The following is a 22,755-nucleotide window of genomic DNA, read 5'->3' as shown; positions in this document are numbered from 1 at the left end:
ACTTTTTAAAAGGTATTTATTGTTAGAGAAAGACACAGAGCCTGAGTGGGCATGTTTTAATACATCTTTAAATAAGTACAATGACTTTTTTTTTGTTTCATTTTTTTTTAATGTTTACTGTTGAGAGAGAGACACACACACAGAGCATGAGTGAGGGAGGGCAGAGAGAAGAGGGAGACACAGAATCTGAAACAGGCTCCAGGTTCTGAGCTGCAGCACAGAGCCCGACGTGGGGCTAGAATTCACGCACCATGAGATTATGACTTGAGCTGAAGTCTGACACTTAACCGACTGAGCCACCCAGCACCCCTTATTTATTTACTTTTTAATGTTTATTTATTTTGGAGAGAGAGAGAGAGAGAGAGAGAGAGCGCACAAGTGGGGGAGGGGCAGAGAGAGAGAGACAGAGAGAGAGAAACACAGAATCTGAAGCAGGCTCCAGGTCCTGAGATGTCAGCGCAGAGCCCAATGCAGGGCTCGAACCCACAAACTGTGAGATCATGGCCTGAGCCAAAGTTGGACACTTAACCGACTGAGCTACCCAGATGCCCCAGTACAATGACTTTTTAAGAGATAAAATGTGCTAGTTAATTTTAGAAAAAGCAGAAAATAGTGGAATGTTGGACTAAGAAAGGCTTTGTCTGATGTAAACTTAACATTCCATCCACTTTGAAGGGTATTATAAAAAAAATCCTCTAAAATACACATCACCCAAGTGACAGAGTCATTTTAAATGACCCACCTTCCATATTTGTGTTTTTCTCCTACTATTGTTGTCTCTGTGTCTTCTGTGTGTTCTTTTGTCTCCTTATCAGAATTGCACACTATCTGGGCTAGGGAAGGAAGGTCCAGAATTTCCCCAAACCTGTTAATGGGCCGTGGATATAATGTGTAAGATATCACATTCCGTGTTATCAGGACAGTCCCAATAAAAGGCTTGAGAGTTACAAATATTTGAAGATTCCGAGCTCTGGTGACCTCTACTTGTGGATAAAATGTCTCCAAAGTTTAAGCTGGAACACTGATTAAGTAACTCTTTAGCAAAGTATTGCAATTACATTGTGTAGATTTTTTAATACCAGCATTAACTCATGATGTCTGAGTACCAATCAACAAACAAGTACCAATAAAATCTTGGTTATGACAGGGTTGGGGGGGTGGGGTGAAAGAGTGATATATGTAGACATCTTCAGACAAAGACTAAGATAGTTCACTGCAGTTTCTTACAGAAAACAGCTATGAAGTTTCTCTCCCAAAGAGATCATAAATTCAGCCCCAAAGAAAGTTCTGAAGAAGTCCTAAAATAGTCTTATTTATATTCTAGAAGGAATATTTGAGAAATAAAAACATCATCCCCAAGGTTTTATACTCTCTCTTTTTTTTTTTTTAAATTTTTTTTTCAACGTTTATTTATTTTTGGGACAGAGAGAGACAGAGCATGAACGGGGGGAGGGGCAGAGAGAGAGAGAGACACAGAATCGGAAACAGGTTCCAGGCCCTGAGCCATCAGCCCAGAGCCCGACGCGGGGCTCGAACTCACGGACCGTGAGATCGTGACCTGGCTGAAGTCGGCCGCTTAACCAACTGTGCCACCCAGGCGCCCCTATACTCTCTTGATATTACCCTGACCATGCAATGAGCTCAAGGTGAAAGCCAGAGGAGAGTCAGTGGGAAGCCATCAGCCCCCATGAAAGCCACCCCCTTCCCCCACATCATGGTGGCCAGCATGAGTGGAATTTCAGGCCTCTCTCTGAGGCATGAACTGTTTCCTGGCTTCTGCACCCACTGCTCACTTTTCAGTAAAGATCTCTGGACGCCATCCACTCATGCCTTTGTCACCTGCTGCCAGCACTTGGGAGAGGATAATGTGGGGTGGGTCCCACTCCACCCCAGTCTGGTCCCGGAGCTGGGGGAGGGCAGCTCTCTTGGGCTTGGTGGGGAGGGCACACTCGTCGGAGGTCACTCTCCAGGGCAGGAGTCATTTTTAAATAGAGATAAGGAGGAATTATCAAAAAATGCCTGGCACCAGAAACCTAACCTCCGAGGCCCAAGCCGGCGATCCCATAACTAAGACATTGACACCAAACCGTCAGTCTGTTCCTTGCAGACCCACAGAAATGCTGGTGTAACTTCATGCTTCTTTCCAGAAAAAAAAAAAAAAAAAAAATTTTTTTTCTTCCCCTTCGTCTCTGTTCAGACATAACATCATCAACGCAGCTCTTTAAATATCTGTGCTGGGAGGCTATATTTAGTGACTATTTGGCCCTTAAAATGAGACTGACTTCCTGTGGCAAAAAGTTCTCAGCAGCAAGGAGAGAGGCCTGGAGAATTCCGAACTACTAACACACAGCTTCAAGGCTTGAGAGGTTCGGTGTAAGAAAAGGAGGTAATTGCTTCTTCTGGGTAGGTGACTGGCACCCAAGATAGGGGGAGAAAAATCATAATAAAACGGTGTGCTTGGTCTGAACACTTCGAAAGGCATCCTCGAGAATGGCCTGCCCCGGGGCAACTATGTGAGCCAGTGATCATATACAGTACACAGCCCTCCTTCAGAGAGGCAGGAGGGGCATCGCTACTCCTTCATTCATTCGTTTGTTCACTCACTCATTCATTCACTCACTCACTCATTCAAGTATTCACTCGTTCACTCCTTTACTCCCTCCTTCACTCACTCACTCATCCGTTTATTCACTCACTCATTCACTCATTCATTCATTCCCTCATTCATTCATTCATTCTCTCCCTCATTCATCACTCACTCATTCACTCATTCATGTACTCATTCGCCCCTTCACTCTTTTACTCATTCCTTCACTTACTCACTCATTCATTTATTCGCTCATTCATTCATTCACTCATTCATCACTCACTCATTCATTCACTCCCTCATTCACTCATTCATTCGCTCACTTGTTCATTCACCCACTCAGTACATTTGCACATCTTCCTACTTGAAAGCCCAGGGGCCTACAGGAGCGCTAGGTCACGTGGCAAACAGGATGCACAAGCCAAGGACCCTAGGAGGCCATCCCTAGAAAGGGCTCTCGGGGGAGCACAAAGTGAGTGCTGTGGGGAACCCAGAGGGTGGGGGGGCACTTCTGCTGGTGCCATCTGGGAAAGGAAACAACCCTCAGCACTGGCTACTGCTCTGGACCCTCTCCTTGAACCCACTCATTGAGCCCAGATGCCAGTACGTTATCTCCGACCACAGATGAGTAAGTTCCCCAAAGTCCAAAGAGATAACAAGTAACAGAGCTGGAGCTGAAACTGAGATTGTCTGACTGCCAAGGGCTTGACCACTCTTTGCAGCGACAGGTGGAGGCTGACGGAGCGCGTCCCCCAGACCGCACACGCGGGTCCCACTCCGATTCTGCCGGAAGACCTGGGACGGTCAGGGAAGCTCCTCGCGGCTCAGCCACAGGACCTCTCCCTCCCCCGATGCAGCCTGGATTAGTCACACTTTCCCTCCTCACAAACCACCAATAGGCCCCCCTGCGTGATCGGCCCCCCTGCGTATGTGCGTCTCCAATGTCCCCCGGATGACCCAAGGGAGCCAGGGAACGCACGTTTACTTAGCCCTGACTAAGCTCGGCCAAGCAACATGCCATTCCTTTTTTTTTTTTTTTTAACATTTTAGTTTGAGATAATTTTAGACTTTAAGAAGAATTGCAAAAATAGTTCAGAGTTCCCGTACATCTTTGCTCAGCTTCCCCTTACACTAACTAACATGTTACATAAGCGTAGGAAAATCATCAAAGCTAAGAAGCTCACCTGGGTGCAATACTACCAACTATGTACTACAGAATTCATTTGGATTGCTTCCTGTGTTCCCACTATTGTCCTCCTTCTGCTCCAGGACCCAATCTGGATCCCACTTCTTACTGTCTCGTCTCCGGTCTGTGGCAGCTCCTTAGTCTTTCCTGGTCTTTTAAGACCTTGACATTTTGTTGTTTAATGTGTATATTAGAGAGAGAGAGAGAGAGAAAGAGAGAGAGAGAGAGAGACAGAACGACTGGGGGAGGGGCAGAGAGAGGGAGACACAAAATCCGAAGCAGGCTCCGGGCTCCGAGCTGTCAGCACCGAGCCTGACGTGGGGCTTGAACCCATGAACCACGAGATCGTGACCTGAGCTGAAGTCGGTCGCTTAATCAACTGAGCCACCCAGGCATCCCAAGACCTTGACTTTTTTGAAGAACCGCTAGTCTGTTATTTTGTAGAACATCCCTCACTGGCTTTGTCTGATGTTTCTCATGATAAGATTGGGGCTACGCACTTTTGGCAAGAAAACCACTCGGGTGATGTGCCCAGTTCAGCGTATCTGTCAGGAGCCATTCATTTTCACACACCCGTTTCTTGGGTTTCTCTGGATACTCAAGGCAGCCCCATGAGACAGGTATTATTATCCCCATTACACAGATGGGAATATTGAGGCAAAGAAATTAAGGCATTTGCCCGAGGTCACTGGGGTGATAAGCAGCAGAGACAGGATTTGCACCCAGTTCTTTCTAGGACACGCCAAGCTGCCATTTCACTTCTTTCCAATTTAAACTCGTTCATATGACATTGACTGATCGGAAGAAATTGGACTTGAATGGTTAACCTAATTATTCCTAGTCTTACAGATAGGATTCTAAAACCGATGACTCCTAACAGCTAACATTTATTGAGCGCCTACTATTTGCCGGGCATAAGGCTTCATGTTTCATCCCTAAAGTATCTTGCTCAAAACCTTGCCACAACACAGTGGAGTTGGTGCTGCAGGGGCCTGATGCCTTATCCCAAACTTCTGGGGTCATGTGTGTCTGGGGAGTTAGAACTTCAGGGTTTGGGCAACACCCTCTGATCAAACATGGTCATCTTTGCAGCCTATCGTAGGACCTTCCATTCTAAGATGGGCACATGACAAAGTCTACAAACAGGCCCAGACAAGTACAGGTCGGGTACCACACTCTGAAATAAACCTGTAGTCTTCCAGACCTTCGGGATCTCAGAACTGCAGACAAGGAATTGTGGGCCTGTACTATTACATAAAGTCATTTGCAAATGAGGAGGCAGAGGCTGGGAGGGTCTCAGGGCCACTCATTACCCAGCCTGCCCCTCACTCTGAGGCCTAAGGCAGAATAGTAGCTGGGAATCTACCCCAGGCATTTAAGACTCTCTCCTACCAATGGGTTTTATTTCCCATTTCCCATGAGAAAAGACACTCTGAATACGTTCAATGGCACGGAGAATAAATAGAAAGAAACCCCAGGCTCTGAGCCGTCCCCTGAGCAGGGTGTGAAGGAGATGACCACACCGTCACCAGTCACCATCATCGCTATGACAGTTACTGTTTTTCTAAGGCATTAGAGGAAACTTTTTCTTTCCATAAAAATATCATTAGTGTCATCAGATCAGTCTTGTCCAATCAGCCCTAAGTTCTGCTTCCAACGAGGCCTTCAAAGGGGTCTGTGAGGGCCAGGTCTTTCCCTATGACATAAGGATACCCTTAATTGCTCAGACTTTCCTTCCTAAAAGGTCACGGCTAAGTCATCCGTGAGTTGATCCAGACTCCTTACGGCCCTATACGGTTTGGCTGACTTTGCCTCTCGAGTTAGGTGGGCCTTAATCCCCATTGTGCACAGGGAGGCACCCCTTCACTTGCCCTATAATTACTTTCCAGTTAGAGGTTTGGGAAGAAAGTTCCAGACAGCAACAATCATCGCTGGTTGACGTCACCTTCGCGATTGCTGACTTCCCTCCAACCTCCTGCTCATTCGCCTTCTCACTTGACCTAGGATGGGGAAACCGAGGCAACCCCCACCATAATGAGTAAGTGGAGATTTGCATATTAAGGGAGAGCTGTGGATGAATCAGTGGTAAGCACACAGAACCCCAAGCAAGCAAATGAAAACAATTCATTAGTCTGGGAATAACAAAAACTTAGGCAGGAAAGGAAAAGATACCACGTATACTCAGCTGCTCCTGGCATTTCCAGGGTCGTGATAAAGTTGACTCTGAATAGAGAGTTACAACTCTAGCGGCACAGAGGAGGAAAAGTGTCCTGGGGATGGGGGGAGCATATATGCAGATGAAAGCTAGATCTTTATCTTCCAGAATGGCAGGTTCACAATAATGGCTATAATGAGGTTCACAATAACGGCTATAACGAAAGCAGTTTCAAGAATTAAAAGTGGTGTGCTTCTGGGAAGCAGGAAATAGTTGGGGAGGAGCAAAGTGCTGGACCAGGACATTCCTGGATTGTGGTGACAAGTCTGAGTTGCTATCTGACCCTTGAAACTGTGTACATGCAGACCTTCAACGGAAATAAAATCACACAACTGGTCACAGGCAGAGCCGCGACCCAGACCCCAGTGTTCTGCCCTCCTGTCTGTGCCTTCGCTTCGGCCTTTGTCTTTCCAGACTAGACAATTCCTTCTGCATGCCCTCTGTCATCTTAGCCGACATTTGAGCCAGCCCTGGGACTTAGGACCAGAAAGACAGATTCCTCCAAGCACGCCATCCCTCCCCAGGTCCAGTGCAAAGGCGGGCCAGTGGGGGGGGGGGGGGTCATGGTCCAGGCAATCGCCTCCTGAGATCTCCTGGTAACTCTTCCTGTGGTTCTGTGCCCACCCTTGAAAATGTGGGATTTCCTCATCTAGGTGACCCTCAACTCAGGCGTCCTCGGGCAGCAGACCAACAAGGAAGCCAAGATCCATTCATTTACTTATCTCATAGCCATGAGCCTACCCTGTGCCCAGTAGTACACTAGTCCCCCAAATTTAGATGTGCTTAAGTACTAGTAAGAGAATCATAATATCAGCTGATACTTCTTCTTTTTTTTTTAAGTTTATTTGTTTATTTTGAGAGAGAGAGAGAAAGCATAAGCAGGGGAGGGACAGAGAGAGAGAGGGAGACAGAATTCCAAGCAGCCTCTGCACAGTCAGCACAGAGCCTGATGAGGGGCTCGAACTCATGAACCACGAGGTCATGACCTGAGCCGAAGTCAGAAGCTTAACTGATTGAGCCACCCAAGCACCCCACGAGCTGATACATCTGAGTGCTCGCTATATGGATGGCAATGCACTGAGCGTTTTCTTTGCATTATGTCATTTAATGCTTTCAACCGCCTATGAGGTAGGTATTTTCATTACCGTAGATGCTATTCCCATGGCTCTCTGCTTAACTGAGTCAGATCAAGCTATGCCCACCAGCGTCTCTGTAAAGCAGCCTGCCTGGAACCCATGGCAGGTGACCCGCCGGACCTAAAGCCCATGTTCCTAACCTTTACAGAGTCTTGGGGCACAACCTGGACCCAGACACAAGGCTGGGTCTGCCTCAAATCCGGGCAAGCATTTGCAGAATGGACCCTAGGCAAGTTGAAGTTTCTTTTCTAATCCTCACTTTCCTCTGGGAAACTGGACTGGATCAGAGGCCACACCTCAGAAAATGGGAGGCACCAGGGAGGGAAGGTCAGTGCGTGAAGCAGGCTGGCAGAAGACAAAATGGCACGCTTTTGGACACCCTGCGTGGTCTTTGAGTCAGCGTCAAAGAGTTTTTCTGGAAAATCATTTTTGTCAGGTGCTACCACCTTGGCCTAACGGACTAACCCCGGGAAGCCCAAGATCAGAAGTTGCTCCCGGAGTTTTGCAGTGCTCAGACTCTGCAGATGTACCTGGTGGTCCTACAGAAGATCATGCTTGGGCAGAAGTGACCAACTGCAAAAGACTTCTCACTAGGTAATTTTCCTGTGTGAGTGACTTTGGAAGGCCAGTTCTTGGTGGGCGGGGAGGCACAAGACCCTCTCTGACCAATGCAGAAGAAGTTACCCATAGAAGTTAAGTGCAGCCAGGGCTACAGAGGAAGGTCTCACAGAGAAGGAAAGCCAAACAGAATTCCGTGTTCGAAGCTGAGAAACGGGACAGCAAAACTGGAATAACAAGGGCCAGGTGTTGTCAAAAGACAGTCAACTCTCACAGGGCTGCTGCTTTAGTCAATAACTGTGCTTTCACAGAATCACCAAGTCTCTCAACCTTCGGGGTGATCTCAGCCAATCCCCCTCATTTCACGACTGTGACTGAAGACCTGTATGTAGGAGGTAGGGACCACGATGGAGCAGGGGGAACCACAGCCAGGAGAAGCAAGACTTCCTGCTTCTTTTCTTTTTTTAAGTTGATTTATTTTGAGAAAGAGAGAGACAGAAAGTGAATGTGGGCAGAGACAGAGGGAGGGAGAGAGAATCCCAAGCAGGCTCCGCACTATCAGCACAGATGCCCCACACAGAGCTCGAACTCACAAACTATGAGATCATGACCTGAGCTGAAATCAAGAGTCGGACATTTAACCAACTGAGCCACCCAGGCGCCCCCCCCTTTTTAAAGATTTTATTTTTTTATTTTTAAATTTTTTTTTTCAACGTTTATTTATTTTTGGGACAGAGAGAGACAGAGCATGAACGGGGGAGGGGCAGAGAGAGAGGGAGACACAGAGTCGGAAACAGGCTCCAGGCTCTGAGCCATCAGCCCAGAGCCCGACACGGGGCTCGAACTCACGGACCGCGAGATCGTGACCTGGCTGAAGTCGGCCGCTTAACCGACTGCGCCACCCAGGCGCCCCTTAAAGATTTTATTTTTAAGCAATCTCTACACCCGACATGGGGCTCGAACTCACAACCCAGAGATCAAACGTTCATGCTCTGCCGACTGAGCCAGCCAGGTGCCCTGAGGGTTCCCAATTCTTAATTCAGTGCTAAGGGAGCTCCTGGCTGCCAGGACTACCCAGGCACACTCCAGACCACCCTGGTGACCCTGAAGAAGGACCAGCACACTGCAGGGCCACCCCGAGGGAAGCTGTGCATTTATCACCACCTCTGATTCCTGACCACAAGTCAGCTCTCTTTCGAGCAAAGACGCCATCATGATCGTAGAGAAAACAAAGGGATTTCTCACCCGCCTTTTTTAATAGACAGCACAGGGCTTGATCAAGAAAAAGAAAAAAGTAAGGTTAAGTAAATTATATCTGTGACCCTCACACTTGGAATTGCACCAAAGGAGCCCACGGCGCAGCAGGAAAGAATGTTTGAACGGCTGCTGAATTGTTTTCCCAGGATAAGATTTCTGTGAATAGGCACCAAGTGTGGAAACGCAATGTTTTATCTATGGCCACAATAAGCACAGATGAAATAACAAGTGTCCCTCCGGGTTTAAAAAGGGTGGCCTGTCTGTGCAGCGCGGCAAGGGCTGCATGAGGTTTGTTGTCCCAGAGCGTGAGTTACCTGTTATCATCCCGTATCGGCTTCTTATCGCCAAAGTAACAAATTACCACCAATTTAGAAGCTTAAAACAACGCCCGTTTATCAGCTCTCGGTCCTGCGGGTCAGAAGGCTAACTCGGTTTCACTGGGCTAAATTCAAGGTGCTGGTGCAGCTGCGTTCCTTACTGGGAAAAGTTCAGATTACTCTCCCTATCTTAAGGTCCTTAATTACATCTGCAAAGGCCCTTTTCGCCATGTGAATGTGGTGGGAGGGGGGCGTATATTATGTTGCCTACCACATCCTGTCATCCCACCTGTGGGACACACTTCGGGAATAATGGCTCCCAGCACACCGACTCTTGCATGCACAAGCCTCTTTCTGGAAAGCGTCCCTCCCACTGAATCCTCCGCTCCTAAAACAGCCTCTCCTCTCCCTACCACCGTAGCCAAACCTACAGCTTCAGTCCAATGTGACAGAGACCACGTACATTCACCCCAGCATGGGGCACCTGCCTTGGAATGGGATCTGGGCCCTATTCCATTTTCGGTTAGAGCAACAATCAAATACAGTCAGGTCCTCAATACACATTATGAGTTCACTCAGCAAACATTTGTTGAGGGCCTGCAGGGCCCTGAGCATCATGCTTGGGGTGGGGGCTACAAAGAAGGCTAAGCTACAGGGAAACTCACAGTCCGTCATGGACAGTCATCCAGATCAACGCGTTGACACAGAAACACGCAGAAATACCATCAAGTAGATGTGCCCAGAAGAGTGGTGGAGGAACTTCCCAGAGAGGGGGCCATCGGACGTGGGACTTCAAGAATGAGGAATTTAGCCAAGTGGAAAAAGTGGGAGTGGCATTCTAGGCCAAAAAGAATGGTGTGCCACCTGGAGACTCACGGAGGCGTGAAGCAGTGGGCTGCTGGGACAGAGTAGGGCTGGGGGGGAGGGGGTGTGGGGCGCAAAGTTTGGCTCTGTGCAATGCCCATATGCTTGAGTTTCAGCTTAGAGTGACAAAGAGGCTTTTAAAACATGGAGTTATAGGGGCGCTGGGTGGCTTAGTCAGTTGAGTGTTCGACTTTGGCTCAGGGCATGATCTCGCGGTTCGTGAGTTTGAGCCCCACGCTGGACTTGCTGCTGTCAGCCTGTCAGCGCAGAGCCCATTTTGGATCCTCTGTCCCCCTCGCTCTGCCCCTCCCCGGCTTATGCTCTCCCCAAAATAAATAAATATTAAAAAAAAATTAAAACATGGAGTGATACAAGCAGGTATGCCTTTTAAAACAGAACTCGTTAAGACAGCCAAAGGGAGGGCAGATCTCACGCGGGGCGACGCTGGATGGCAGGAAGGCCAGCTGGGCTGTGCAAGATGTAGCCCAGGCACCAGAAAAAGGCCTGAGCTAAGGCAGAAGCAGCGGGTGGCAAAGCAGGAGCGATATGGACAACAATCGAGGAGTCAAGAAGACACAACTGGACTCCATGCCTAGCCGCAGGGGCACAGAATGCGGGGAGGTCAAAATGGCCGCGAGAATTTCAGCTTCAAGGGTCAGGGATGGTTTATAAACTGCGATTCTCTAGAACTGAGAACAAAGGACCGTGAGCCAGTTTGTGGCAGGAGACAAAGTTCGGGTCTAGGTGTGTTGGGGTAGTTTTGTTTTTTATCAGCAGTAATGGGCTTAAGGCTGTACAGGGAGGTCCCTTCCTGCAATAAGAATCTCAAGAAAACAGGGCACCTCAAGTCACTTCCAAGCATGAGTCAGGGAGCTGACGTTCAAGAGGAAGTCCCTGAGAACCACCCAGAGTTACGTCAGACAGCTGGTCTCTTCAGGGGCCCCGGCTCTTGCTGGCTCAAGTAGTGCTCCCGTGAACCCAGAGTCAGGGTGTACTTCTTGGGGTTCACAGTTCAGAACTGGGACCAAAAATGGCTGATACTCATCAGGGCTTCATTCAAAATATTTCATCCTTCATTCTATGGACCCTTATCAAGAGTCACTCGGGGCCAGATGCTGTGTCAGGAGCCTGAGGCTTCAAAGATGAATAAGGTTCTCAACACAGAGTCTTGGCAAGCCTACCAGGTGCCAGGCCCGGAGAGGTAGAGTCCTGGGCTGACCTGTTACTTCAAGGGAAGTTGCCCTGTATCTTGCTCAGAGGCAAAACCACACAGCTTATGCCTGTCAATCTCTTTCTGAAGGATCATGGAAAATGGGAGGGAAGAATATAGCATCGGTCAAGACGTACCCAAGAAAAACCAGAGAAAGCATTAGTTTCCAGATCAATATGGCAGACGGGCCACATGACAGGCAGTAAGACGTAATCACACACACACACATACACACACACACACACACACACACACACCAACAACTGTCTAAACTAAGAACTGTCATTGTGGGTTGGCCCCAGGGACCATGCAGCAGGACAGGGACCTCACAGAACCACTGTTAGAAGGTCAGCGTTTCGGCCATGTTCCCTCAAGAACATCCCCCAAGCTCCCAGGTTCTCACATTTGACATTGCCTGTCAAGCAAGACTCGATCTACATCTGTGGAGCACAAGCCAAGCGTGGGGTCATGTCTTCCACAAGTCCGCCATCCAGATCTTTTTTTTTTTTTTAACTAGTTTTACTGTTATTTTTTTAAGTTTGTTTATTTATTTTGAGAGAGAACAAGCTGGAGAGGGGCAGAGAGGCCGTGGGGCGGGAGGGACAGAAAATCTGAAGTGGGCTCCACTCTGACAGCAGAGAGCTCAATGCGCGGCTTGAACTCACGAACCATGAGATCATGACCTGAACCGAAGTCAGACGCTTAGGCAACTGAGCCACCCAGGTGCCCCCCCGCCCAGATCTTTGCTTTTATTCAAATATGCTTCTTTTGAGCCTAGACCACACTTTCTTCTCTCATTCTCTCCCTTGAGAACTTTTCATCACCTGATTTATTTTGTACTTCACGGACCTCCCGGGCCTTAGCCAGTGTGTAATTCCCTCTGCGAGACATGGAGTGACTCACTGAAAGACGAGGGAGGACCTAAGGGCCCGTCTGCCGCTGCAGACATAAGACACAAATGAATGGAAGTCGAGGGCAACACGCTCAGTGTGGTCTAATGATAAGTCTCAACTTCACAACTACCTGTTACAGCGGGGCTTGGAACATGATGCTTGGATATTTGTGTGTCTTCAATCAAAAGCTGCATCAGAAGGCTTTTCACAGGGGAGGGGCGCCTGGGTGGTTGAGTCGGTTAAGCACCTGACTCCTACTATTTTTGGCTCAGGTCATGATCTTGTGGTTTGTGGGATCGAGCCCTGTGTTGGGCTCTGCACTAACAGCACAGGCTGCTTTGGGTTCTCTCTCTGCCCCTCCCCTGCTCATGCTCTCTCTCTCTCAAAATAAATAAATAAACATTAAAAAAAAAAAGAAGGGTTTGGGGTGCCTGGGTGGCTCGGTCGGTTAAGCGTCCGACTTCAGCTCAGGTCATGATATCACAGCTGGTGGGTTCGAGCCCTGTGTCGGGCTCTGTGCCGACAGCTCAGAGCCTGGAGCCTGCTTCAGATTCTGCGTCTCCCTCTCTCTCTGCCCCTCCCATGCCCATGATCTGTCTCTGTCTCTGTCTCTAATAAATAAACATTAAAAATTAAAAAAAAAAAAGAAGGGTTTTCACAGGGGAAGCTACATTTGGGGGAGACCTCAAACGGTGGGTGGGCACGTAAGTGGTAAGTTCTTGGCCTCCTCACGACACTGTCTTTACTCCCTGGAAGGAGGTTTTTTTTTTAACCTTCTGTATTTTGAAATATAACATAGAGAAAAAGTGCACAAAATAAAATGCACAGCTTAATAAATTATCATAAACTACTACACAGACCAATCAACAGATTGATGGCAGGACCTCAGCCACTCTCCTTGTACATCTTCCCAATCACTAACCTCCCTTGCATCCAAGGACAATATTTATCTGGCCTTTTATGGTGATCGTCCGTCCCCCTATTTCCCCTTATTTCTTTACTGCTTCACCGTCGAAGCAGCAGACTTAATACCAGTTTAGCGTTGCCTGTTTTGTGAACTTGATCCAAATGGAAGCATACAGAAGGTGTCCTTTTGGCTCTGCCTTTTTTTTTTTTTTTTTGCCATTCACCATTCTGTGTGTAAGATTCATCCACGTTGTTGAACGTAACTCCAGCTTCTTCATTCTCCGTGTTGTGCAGTATCCCGAGGAGAGACCACATCACGATTCAGTCAGTGATCCATCGACTGTTAAGGACTTTTGGATTATTTCCAGTCTGGAGCTGGTGCAAAAGGTGGTTATGAATATGCTTCCAGAGATCTTTTGGGGCACGTGTGTGCACTGCTGTTGGGTATACAGCTAACAGGAAAAGTGCTGGCCTCTTGAGTCTGTACATCCTTAATTTTAGGATAACACCAGGCTGCTACCCAACGCGGTTGCACGAACATGCAGCCCCGTCAGCAATGCACGAGCGTTTCCATTGCTCTGCACCCTTGCCAATGCTCGGCACCGTCAGTGTTTCTTTTTTTTCCCATTTTTATTTCAGCCATGTTGATGGGTACATAGTGGTATCTCATTGCAATTAAAAAAAATTTTTTTTAACATTTATTTATTTTTGAGAGACAGAGTGCAAGTGGGGAAGGGGCAGAGAGACAGGGAGACACAGAATCCGAAGCAGGCTCCGAGTTCTGAGCTGTCAGCACAGAGCCCGACGCAGGGCTCGAACTCATGAACTGTGAGATCATGACCTGAGTCGAAATAGGATGGATACTTAACCGACTGAACCACCCAGGTGCCCCTCATTGCAATTTTAATTTGCATTTCCTTGATTACTAATGAGGTTGCACGTTTTCATATGTTTATCGGCCATTTGTTCATTCTCTTTTGTGAAGTTCTTCCTGACTATTTTTCATTTAGGTGGTCCTTTGATCTCTTTTCAGATTTTTTTTTTTTTTTTTTTTTTTACACATTCTGGAAACAGGCCCTCTGATAGTTATGTGTGTTGCAAAAATCTGGGAGGAATTTCAAAAGTCCAAATAAATCAATTGGAAAAGACTTAGAGAAAAAAAAAAAATCTGTCATTTTTCTAAGTTACCAGCCCCAGACCAGGCTTCAGCTTTAAAGGGAGATCTAGAAAGAACACAATTTGAGATAAGACCCACCAGGTTCAAGTGTCTGCGAGCCCATTTCCTGAGTGCTCTCGGGCAAGTCAAGCTCTCTGAGCCTCAGTGACCACACTTGAGAACGGCCCACTATTTGTCACACGGTTGTTCTGTGGCTGAAGGGAGGTTATGTGCAAATGTGCTTTATAAACTGCCTATCAGTTAAAATCAGAAGCAATCGGCCACACGGGCTTCCTGAACGGCCCCAACCAGCTTCCCGAGAGCTGTCTTGTAGCGCTAACAGAGGCGGCGGCAGCAACCTTTCAGATCCAAGAAAATCCCCATTCTCCCTTCCACCGTCTCAGCCAGAGGACACCTTCAATCCCCGTCCCTCTGCCCGCACTGTGTCAGACCGAACTGCCCACGAGCCAGGAACAGGGCTCCTCCCCGCCTGCCCGGGCAGGAAAACAGGAAGCAGCCCCCACCCTGCCAGGAGGTGGGGCTGACAAGCTCCCTTTCCTAGGTGGGCACCTCTCCAGGCCATCAACCCTCTGGATGCGGGGGAAGCACTGGCCGCTGGCCCACCGCCCCGCCACCCCCCACCCGGGTCTGCTCCGTACTTTGTCCCAAGGTGGTGGAGTGAGTGGGCCGGTGGACAGGGGGTGTAGAACAGTCCTCCTCGGTGCCTTGCTGACATGCCAGGCAAGGAGCCCTTCCAGTGCCCAAGTGGGGCGGGGACTCGGCTCTCCGGCCACGTGGGTGCTCCTCATCCCATTCTAAGCAAGGTTCAGCCCCATCCTTTCATGCGCCCCAGTCTACATACAGGGGGGACGCGGACGCTTTTCAAGGGAGCAGCCTAGAGGTCCGATCAAGCGCGGGTCCCTATTCCTCAGGGTGGAAACCCGCTTACAGGAATTTTATTAGCCCAAATGGTTGAGAGCTGGAAATCTTGCCCGGCCTCCCCAGTTTGAGCGGAGAAATTCAGTAGCAGAGCCAGATTTGCTCACTCCCCCGGGAGCACTCTCACATTACTCCACACTCGTGTGCACATCCCTTACTCCAGCAGCAGTACGCAGGCCACTGCCATCAGCCGTGTCCAGGTGCCTGGGACACACTAGGCCAGTTTCTCTCCCTTCCCCGTGATACCTTCTAGCTCAGAATGGCCCCACCCGAAGCAGAAAGAAACCTTGGGAAGTCCAAGCCCGTGTTCTGGGAATGTGTATAAAGTGTTCGGAACTTAACGGAAATCCAAATCATCGACCGTGAGCCCTAATCCCATCTCTAGACTCTGCAGGCTCTCTCCTAAATGGATACCCTGGGCGCACCAGCCTGGCACACAGGGCAGTCACTTAGTAAGAGTTAATCACTGGAGAAATCAAAGGAGACAGAGGGAGAGTCTCCAAAATGTGCAAAGGGAAAGTACTCTGCAAGCAGAGGCCTGCCTGTAGCACCCAGGCTCCCAGTAGATCCTCCAACTGTTTTACATCCACACATTTGGCAAACAGGCCCAGCGCCTGCCTCCTGCAAGGGCTCGCTCAGCACGGAGAGCCAGACCCTGCCCCCAAGAGCTTACAGTCTGGGAGAGAAGCCACGGTGTGACCTGGGTGAATGGGACTGACAGATGGTAGCTACGGGCCCCTGCTTGCTGGAATACCTGATCTGGCTGGAGGAGACTGCAGTGGCGGTCTAGTGGAGGGATGCGGTGTTAAGGCCCGGAAGAGAGAGGCACCGGGGACCCTTAGGTGCCCCGTCATGCAGGGCTTCTTGGGACCCAGCAAAGGTTCTTGAAAAAAGGGGGTTACAGAAGCCAGTGTTGGGCTTTAGAGACAACCCGTCTGGCCCCAGGCTATTTGGGAAGCAGAAAGGAGGGGATTACACCAACACTGGCAAGAGGTACTAAGGGCAGGAACAGTGCAGAGCAGAGCAGTGGACAAGAGAAACATCACAGAACACAGTGTGGCTGTGAGGAAACAGGAAAGGGAGGACTCACAGTGGATGCCAAGGAGCTGAAGGGCACCAGCGAGGACCAGACACTGGCATTCAGAGGCCGGGGAGGCCCAAAGTTGAGTCTGGAGCACGTGTGGTTTATGTAGGGACAAATGTCCAATGGGAAGTGGTCACGCAGGCCAAGAACTCAGGAGGTGGCGTCACAGGAAGTAAGAAAAGAAACTATCAGAGGAGCTGAGCACAGAGGAAGTGGACAGAAGGTGAAAGAGAAGTGGGGTGAGGTTAGCACTTTGGGGACCCAACTGTCAGGGGGAGAAAGAGAGCTGAGGGGGCTAGGCTGTGACTCCAGGGTGACAATCAAGCACAAGCCGGGGCTGGTTTTCCTGAGTTTGGGTCCCGACTCTGACCCTGACTTCAGAACCTTGGGCTGGTTACTGACATGTCTAAGCCTTGATTTCTTCATCTGTAAAACAGGGATCATAATTTGTAAATTCCTTCCAAGAACTGGGAGCAGGTGTGGCTCGTAAAGGCCCTTACCATGTGCACACAGCAAATGCTATAAATGTTGGCTATTCTCATTATCACCAATGGGAGGAAACCAAAGTACAGAACCACAAGTTCAAAGAAAGCTCTTAGCATCCTCTCTACCTTTCCAATACCAACTAAGGGAGCAAGCAGGGGACAGGAGGGGGACAGCACCTTTTATGTTAGAAACCATTCCTGTGCAGCCAGAGTCAAGAAGCCCTGATCCCTCGGGGCGCCTGGGTGGTTCAGTGGGTTAAGCGTCTGACTTCGGCTCAGGTCATGATCTCACAGTTCGTGGGTTCGAGCCCCATGTTGGGCTCTGTGCTGACAGCTGGGAGATTGGCGTCTGCTTCGGATTCTGTGTCTCCCTCTCTCTCTGCCCCTTCCCCTGCTCACGCTGTCTCTCTTAAAAATAAATAGTCATTAAAAAAAATTTAAAAAAAAAGAAGCCCTGATCCCTCTGCTCAAACCCCAAAATTTTTGAGCAGGTGAATCAAAGCCAGAGCTGAAGATCATGAGCAAAATGGTAGAAACACCCCCCGACGTTTTGGTCATCAGATTTCAGAACCCTGGCTTCTCGGTTTACTCGCTGAGTGACCTTGGACAAGTCACTTGGCCTCTCTGAGCCTGAGCTATTAAATAGAATAATGGCTATAAATCACTCAGCATGTTTCTAGTGCCCACCAGGCCCTCAGTAAATATTTGTTTCTGTCTCTTCCTCTCGAGAACCCGAGTTTCCTGGCTCTTTCCAGCTCACGGTTGGTTGGGATCCTGTTACTCTGTGGCGGGCTCCACCGGAAGAGATTGTGACCAAAGGCTCTGTGTTTCCAGAGCCCCAACGCCTCCTCTGACCTTAGCAATCACCAACCATAGAGCAGAGGTGCTCAAATTTCAGGGTGCCCAGGGCTACCCAGGGCTCTGGCTGAAATGCAAGCTCTCATTCAGTAGGTGATGCTGGTGCTCTAAGTCCTCTGTGTAGAAGAGCCCCACAGTAGCTGGTCCGCCTCTCTGCTGACTCATGAGCTCCCCCAGGCTGGTCTCTTTATCTTACCCATCTCTGTGTCCCCTCCACGCTCTCTGCTCACTAAATGGATGGTGAAAACATAAACCATGGAGAAAACCATTTTCCAGCTAAGCAAATACAGACAGGGAATTTTGTCTATGGGTGCCAGCCCTCCTGGTTCATTCCAGAATTGCCCTCCTTGGCCAACATGAGGACAGCGTGGTAGAAGGGGCCTGGGACCTGGAGTCCTGGATCTGAATCTTGCTTTTCGGTCACCAGCGGGTGGCCCTGGGCAAGTTACCAAGCTCTCACCCGTAAGATGAGGGTGTTTAATACCCAACCACAGTAGAGCCCCCAACGATGGCTAAAACGTGCTGTATAAACTGTAAAGTGTTCCAGGCAAGGTATCTTTACCCCAGCAAGTTTTTTGAGGGCAAGAGCCACTTTTCACTCCCCTAGAGCCTGAAGGGTGCTTGTGATGGGCTGGGTGGGGGACACAGCAGGGATCAGGTTGGAGATGGGGGCTGCGGCAGGTGGGTCTGGGGACCCCACTCTGGCAGGGATGCTGGCCTAACCAGAAGGAAGGCAGAGAATTCACAGTCCTCTCACGGGCATGGGGCAGGGCTCCTGACTGAGGGTGTAGGAGACAAAGGACCAGGAGGGCACTCAGGGGCTGTTAGGAAAAAGCATCAAGTAATTAAAGATGCCACCTGATGCCCACAGCTGAGTTTAACCCAGGCGAGGGCTTCCCTGCTGACGTTAACCAGTCATTTTCTACCCTCACCTACAGCTGGCTCAGCACTAACACAGGCATCTGAGGACACAGGTGAGAGCAAGACACAATCATGGGGCGCCTGGGTGGCTCAGTTGGTTAAGTGTCCAACTCTTGATTTCAGCTCAGGTGATGATCTCACGGTTCACGAGATCGAGCCCCGAGTTGGGCTCGGTCGGCACATAGCCTGCTTGGGATTCTTTCTCTCTCCCTCTCCCTGTACCCCTCCCCAGCTTGCGCGCTCTCTCAAAATAAATAAATAAACTTAAAAAAAAAAAAAAAAAGACACAGTCTTGTCCTCATGAAGCTCCTAGTTGACCGAGGGCAACAGAGATAGTGACAGGACAGGGTAACAGGTGCTACGGGTTGAGAGGCGGGAGTGGCCAATTCTGCTTTTCAGCCAGTTAGCCTCATCTGCGCTCATCTCCAGACGTGTCCTTTGCCATTCCCCATTTCTAGAATGCCCACCTCCCCTCCTCTCCACCCAGCAAGACTATCTCATGCTGAATGGCGGTTAGGTCCTGGTGAGGGCTCCCAACCCCTCTCCACACCCACGCCAGCCTGTACTTTCCGCATGTGCTCTCGGTAATTATCACATTACCTAGGAACACTTCTGCCCCCCTTCTGAAGAGTTAATCACAGCCTGCACCATTACTTAACATTTGTGCTTCCTTCGGTCTCCCCAGATTACAGCAAGAATCACTGAAATTGTGTCCCAAAGTTTACAAAAATGCCTTCACGCCTCTTATTTAATTTAACCCCCACAATACACCTGTAAGGTAAGTATCATCTTTATTTTATAGTAAGGGAAACTTAGAAAGGTCTGCCCGAGGTCCTATAGCCTATCCAAGTGCCTGGCTATGAAACTCAAACCTCTTACACTCCAATGCCACCGTCCTACCCAGAGGCACTGGGTGCCACTGTTGCCTCAGAGGCAACACAGCGCAGTGGTTAAAGGCTGGGACCACTTCCAGCCGTGTGACCTTGGGCAGGTGACTTAACCTCTCTGTGCCTCAATTTCCTCATGGAAAATGGGGCTGATGCCCACCTCATGGGTCCTTGTTGAGATTAAAGAAGGCAATACAGCAAAGTACTTAGAACGGTGGCAAACACGATAATTAGCTACAATTATCACTACACCTTGGCTGATTCTCCTGGTCTCTCAACTCATTAAAAGTATTTTCTAGCTCATTTTTATATCTCATAATACATTGGATACAGTTGAAGTCATTAAACAAAATGAGCTTTTGCAGATTGATTAATGCCAAGTTTTAGAACTGTTCTCTTTTCTTTGCTTTCATTACCCACCCCCTTACGGTTTCAATAATAGAGAAACTCTCTTTTCCTGCCCCAGCCTACCTCCTCACTCTCCCCCCCCACCCCCAAAACAAGGCACTCGGTCAGGTGTGGCCAATCGCAAGGGTTCCACATATAAAAAACCTGCAAACATTGACCTAGAGTCTCCTTTGTTGGGTGGTCCCTGGATGGCGAGGGGACATGCCAGTCCTGGGTAGAAGGAAGCTTTTGCAAATCTAATTTCCATCACTATAATGGGTCAAAGTTTTACGTGTCTTCCTCTAGTGCTCCAGTTTTTACTGATTTGAGACTCCAGACGGAATGGGTTATCATAAAAGAACACCTATTTCTTTTCCTTTCCCATTAAAAAAAAAAGAAGACGATTCACACTGCTTCCTGGAGCAAGAAGCCTCAGGATCAGGCAGCTCGTTGAGGCAGGAACACACACAGTGGACAAGCAGACGGAAAGATTCTTTCCTTCCAAGGGGGCCAGTCCACAGAGCCAGAAACCCAAACCCAGCTGGTCCCTGGGAGGCAGCAGGGAACTGCCATCTCTCCCATCACGCCTGGGGTAGGATGACCCAGGAAGGGGACACTCCCTACTTTACGCCACCCAGACACACGTGCAAAGGGCCAGAGGCAACTGGAAAGAGAAGATGAAGTTCCCAGGGGGTGAAAAGCTTTCTTCTTTGCAAGCTTCCATACACAGAATACACAGTCAGGTCCTCACAATCTTTCTATCTAAAACCCCAAAGGCCTTCCTTCACATTGTACTGTGTTTGGCGGTGGGGGTGAGGCAGAACACAGCAGGGGAACCAGCCTCTGGCTGTGGAGGCCCAGCTGGATCTTCAAAGGTTCTACCCTGAGCGCGAGAGTGAAGCACAAATCTGCCCATACAACTTTGGCACCGGGATTAAAAGAAGTGCTGTGCCCTTTGAAATGGATTTTGCATACAAACGAGTTGATGAACACCAGAAACATGTCCGCTTTATTCAGTCAAATCAATACACCAGGCATTCAAACTCCGAGGTAGAAATGGATTGTGGCTTTTTGTTGATGACACTGGGGAATTTTGGCCCCCAGCCCTGCTCAGGCTGGACAAATAGGGCAGTCTGCCTATTAGCTGTCAGGCACATCTTGGGGGATGAAACCAAAATCCCAAGTCAGGGCTCTGGGCATCACTGGGCAGCTCATCCTGACCAGCAGCGGGCTGTCCGGCCAAAGGCCGGCCCCTGGCCCCTGGCCCCTGGCCGGCCCTCTCCTCCAGCCCCCATTTTCCAAGCTCGGCCACACGTCGCATTTCCTACATTCCTTCTCGCCGCTCAGACCCCTGCAGCCTGGCCCTCGGAGGCCGACAGCTGGGGGTGGCGTGAGCCAAGCAAGAGGCACTAGGAAGGGGGTGCTGGGGGGGGGGGGAATGTCAGTGCAACCCAGAAGCGATGGAGAGGGGAGGAAAGGGCTCCCCGCTTCTCATCCCAGTCCAGCGCTCCGCTCTCCGCCGCCACACTTGAGTGGCCCCCCAATGCGCTTCCCCTGCTGAGAGGGCACCCCTTCCATTCGGTCCTTCTTCCGTTCCTTCGGCTCTCACCGTCCCTGTGACCCCTGCCCTGCCCCACGGGTCGTGCCAGCTCCTCGGAGCCGCCCTGCCCTTCTCCCCAGGCCAGCTGGGATGCCTCCGGGTCCCCGACCTCCCCAGGATCGCCTCGACCTGAGCACCCAGATGCTCCCTCTCGCGGCCCCCTTGCCCCGTCCTCCCTGGGCCTGAAGACCTCTGCCCCCTTCAAAGCCCCTCCCGGGCACTGCGTCTCTCGGGATGCCCAAGCCACGCATGCCCCGGGGTCCCCCGCTCCTCACCTGAGTCCGCTCGAAGCTCTCCCGTTCGGCCGCCTCGATCCCCGCGCCCACCCCGCGCCGGCTCAGCACCTTGGGCAGCGGGTTGGGCACCTGCTTCATGGAGCTAGCCATCCGGTCCATGTCGCCGCGCGGAGCCGAGTCAGGGGCCCTCGGCCGCCCCGGGATCCCCACGGCGCCGCCCGCCCCGCCCTACCCGCTGGGATCCGGCGCTAACGGGACGGCTTCCGCCTCCTATTGGCTGGGAGCGCTGCTACTCTCCCGCGGCCCCGCCCCACCCAGAGGCTTCCCCGCCCGCCCCCGCCCCCTCTGGAGCCCCACCGCGCGCCCCGCCCCTCTGGGGCTCTCCGGACCGCGAGGCGCGCCGTGACCGGCCCGGACGCCTGTCCGTCACCGGTTCCAGCCGCCCCCGGAGGGGGCGGGGCGGGGGGCGGGGCCCGGGCCGGGGCTGCCCTGACCTGCCCTCGCCCGCCCCTCCCCCGACGCCCGGCGCGCCGCTTTCCCCGCCTGTTCCCCGCGAGCCGCGCTCTCCTCGGCGGCGGGCGCTGCCAGGTTCCCGGCGTGGTGGGCGGGGGTCACGCGGGCTGGAGCGCCGGGCCTCCCGCAGGGAATCCAGGCCGCCTGGGAATAGCCTTGTTTACGCCGCTCGGGCGGGACGGGAGAGCGCGGGATGGACGGGCTCGGCGGCCGCAGCCCGGGGAAGCGCTGCCCCAGGCCAGGTCCCCGCTGGAAGGGCCAGCGTTGGCCAGACCTGGCGGCCGGAGTGGCGGCCCCCACCCTGCTCCCTCTGCTTCCTCCCGCGTCCTGACCCTGCCCTGCAGCCCTGCCCATCCCCTTTGTAACGATCGCCGATCGCCGACCCGAGGGCGCTGGGTGGGACAGTGGGACACCTATCCAAACCTCTCCGGGTCTGGAGCCGGCCAGAACAAACTTGTTGGTAGAAACCCCTGCTTCTGTTTGTGTTTATATGCGGCTCGGGGCCACCCCTCCCATCCTGTTCGGTGTCAGCCAGGGTGCCGAGAGGCAGAGGGAAGCGT

The 22,755-nt window shown here is 50.9% G+C and overlaps 1 protein-coding gene across 1 annotated transcript in view; it reads right to left on the bottom strand.

Moving 5' to 3' along the window:
• Positions 1-21,910, bottom strand: part of HIP1 (huntingtin interacting protein 1) — a 152,942-nt gene extending 131,032 nt beyond the window's left edge. The window contains 1 exon segment of the mRNA XM_043559835.1: positions 21,722-21,910. Within this exon segment, the coding sequence (XP_043415770.1) occupies positions 21,722-21,841 (120 nt within the window). The 5' untranslated portion in view covers positions 21,842-21,910.
• Positions 21,911-22,755: the final 845 nt, after the last annotated feature.

This window comes from Prionailurus bengalensis, chromosome E3 (genome assembly GCF_016509475.1).
Source record: "Prionailurus bengalensis isolate Pbe53 chromosome E3, Fcat_Pben_1.1_paternal_pri, whole genome shotgun sequence".
NCBI lineage: Eukaryota > Metazoa > Chordata > Mammalia > Carnivora > Felidae > Prionailurus > Prionailurus bengalensis.
Note: the sequence above shows the minus strand (reverse complement) of the source record. Positions and strands in the feature narration are given on the sequence as shown.